Source organism: Littorina saxatilis, linkage group LG8 (assembly GCF_037325665.1).
Source record: "Littorina saxatilis isolate snail1 linkage group LG8, US_GU_Lsax_2.0, whole genome shotgun sequence".
Lineage (NCBI taxonomy): Eukaryota > Metazoa > Mollusca > Gastropoda > Littorinimorpha > Littorinidae > Littorina > Littorina saxatilis.
The window spans coordinates 55,297,285-55,299,667 of NC_090252.1; the positions used below are offsets into that span (position 1 = coordinate 55,297,285).

Here is a 2,383-nt window from a genome sequence, read left to right on the forward strand (position 1 = left end):
GCAGCAGAAGCAGCACAAATCCAAACAAAAGACATAGTACCGTCACATAGCAAATCCCAAACAAGAACAAGCAGCTACAGTGCACAAAGTGAAACAGTCACAAAGGTCACAGTCACAAAGAAAAAGCATCCCGTCAAACATATCAGAAATGCATAAAATGTGGCAAAACACATGACAAACGTAACTGTCCGGCGTTTGGCAAAACATGTTACAAATGCGGATACAAAAATCATTTTGCAACACGTTGCAAGAGCAAGAAAAAGGTACATGCCATGCAGGAACATGACACAGATACAGAACAAGAAGAAGAAAAAGGTACATGCCATGCAGGACATGACACAGATACAGAACAAGAGCAAGAAAAAGGTACATGCCATGCAGGACATGACACAGATACAGAACAAGAAGAAGAAAAAGGTACATGCCATGCAGGACATGACACAGATACAGAACAAGAAGAAGAAAAAGGTACATGCCATGCAGGACATGACACAGATACAGAACAAGAGCAAGAAAAAGGTACATGCCATGCAGGACATGACACAGATACAGAACAAGAAGAAGAAAAAGGTACATGCCATGCAGGACATGACACAGATACAGAACAAGAGCAAGAAAAAGGTACATGCCATGCAGGACATGACACAGATACAGAACAAGAAGAAGAAAAAGGTACATGCCATGCAGGACATGACACAGATACAGAACAAGAGCAAGAAAAAGGTACATGCCATGCAGGACATGACACAGATACAGAACAAGAGGAAGAAAAAGGTACATGCCATGCAGGACATGACACAGATACAGAACAAGAGCAAGAAAAAGGTACATGCCATGCAGGACATGACACAGATACAGAACAAGAAGAAGAAAAAGGTACATGCCATGCAGGACATGACACAGATACAGAACAAGAAGAAGAAAAAGGTACATGCCATGCAGGACATGACACAGATACAGAACAAGAAGAAGAAAAAGGTACATGCCATGCAGGACATGACACAGATACAGAACAAGAAGAAGAAGATCTGTATGTAAGTGCTCTGTCAAGCACTAAAGTAAAAGACAATGAGCTGTTTGTCACAACAGATGTAAAGGGGGCCACAGTCAAATTTAAGGTTGACACGGGGCACAGGCCAATGTCATGCCCGAAACTGTTTTCAAGCGAATGAAAAACAAAATAACCCTCAAAGACACAAAAACAAAACTCACAAGTTTTACATGAGACAAACTCAAAGTTCGTGGAAAGTGTACTCTTCCAGTGATGGGAGAAAATCTGATTTTCTTTGTTGTAGACACAGATCAACATGCCATTTTGGGACTTGATTCCACCACAAAACTGGACATAATCAAAAATATGACTGTCAATACAGACATGGTGGAAAAAGAATACGCAGATGTATTCAAAGATCTAGGGTGTCTGGACAAACCACATCAAATCCAACTTGATCCCACAGTCAAACCTGTCATTCAACCTCCGAGAAAGGTTCCGTTTGCACTCAAAGATAAAATCAAGGCAGAATGGAACGGTTAGGGGTCATGGAAAAACAAGAAGGTCCAACAGAATGAGTTGGTCGTGGTAGAAAAACCAGATAAAAGCCAGAGAATCTCCATGGATCCAAAAGATGTAAACGTTGCGGTGAGACGTGAGCATTTCGCTCTGCCTACCGTAGACGAAGTAACATCGCAGCTTCAAGGAGCTGAAGTGTTCACAAAGCTAGACGCACAAAGTGGATTTTGGCAAATACCACTAGACGAAGAAAGCTCAAAACTTTGCTGCATGCAAACACCGTTCTGGCGGTATGTCAAAAGACTGCCGATGGGTCTTGCTAGTGCTAGTGAGGTGTTTCACAAAACAATCAAACAGATGTTCAGCGACATTCCGAGAGTCGACAACTGGATCAAAGATATTCTCATTTGGGGTCGCAATCAAAAAGAGCACGATGAAGCACTAGAAGCAACACTCAAAAGAGCAAAAGACTGCAACTTGACACTCAACAAGAAAAACATGTGAATTTGCACAACCAGAGATCAAGTATGTAGGTCACATCATTGGCAAACAGGGTATAAAACCAGATCCAGATAAGATCAAAACGATACAAGACACGCCAAAACCTGAGTCAAAGAAGGAACTGCAAAGACTGGGTATGAGCAACTACCTAGCCAAGTTCTGCCCAAACATGACAAACACAACAGCACCACTAAGAAAGCTGGTACTGAAAAATGTAGAGTGGCACTGGGAACATGAACATGACAAAGCACTCATGGAACTCAAGAAACAGTTAACTTGTTCACCAGTTCTCGCACACTACAATCCAAACAAACCTGTCAACATCACCACAGACTCATCATCTGTAGGGATAGGTTGCGCACTTATACAGGA

At 42.0% G+C, this 2,383-nt stretch overlaps 1 protein-coding gene across 1 annotated transcript; it reads left to right on the forward strand.

Moving 5' to 3' along the window:
• Positions 1 to 282: 282 nt before the first annotated feature.
• LOC138974743 (uncharacterized protein PF3D7_1120000-like) lies at positions 283 to 1,038 on the forward strand. The gene has a single exon (XM_070347469.1). The coding sequence runs from the start codon at positions 283 to 285 to the stop codon at positions 1,036 to 1,038; it is 756 nt and encodes a 251-aa protein (XP_070203570.1).
• The last annotated feature ends 1,345 nt before the right edge of the window (positions 1,039 to 2,383 follow it).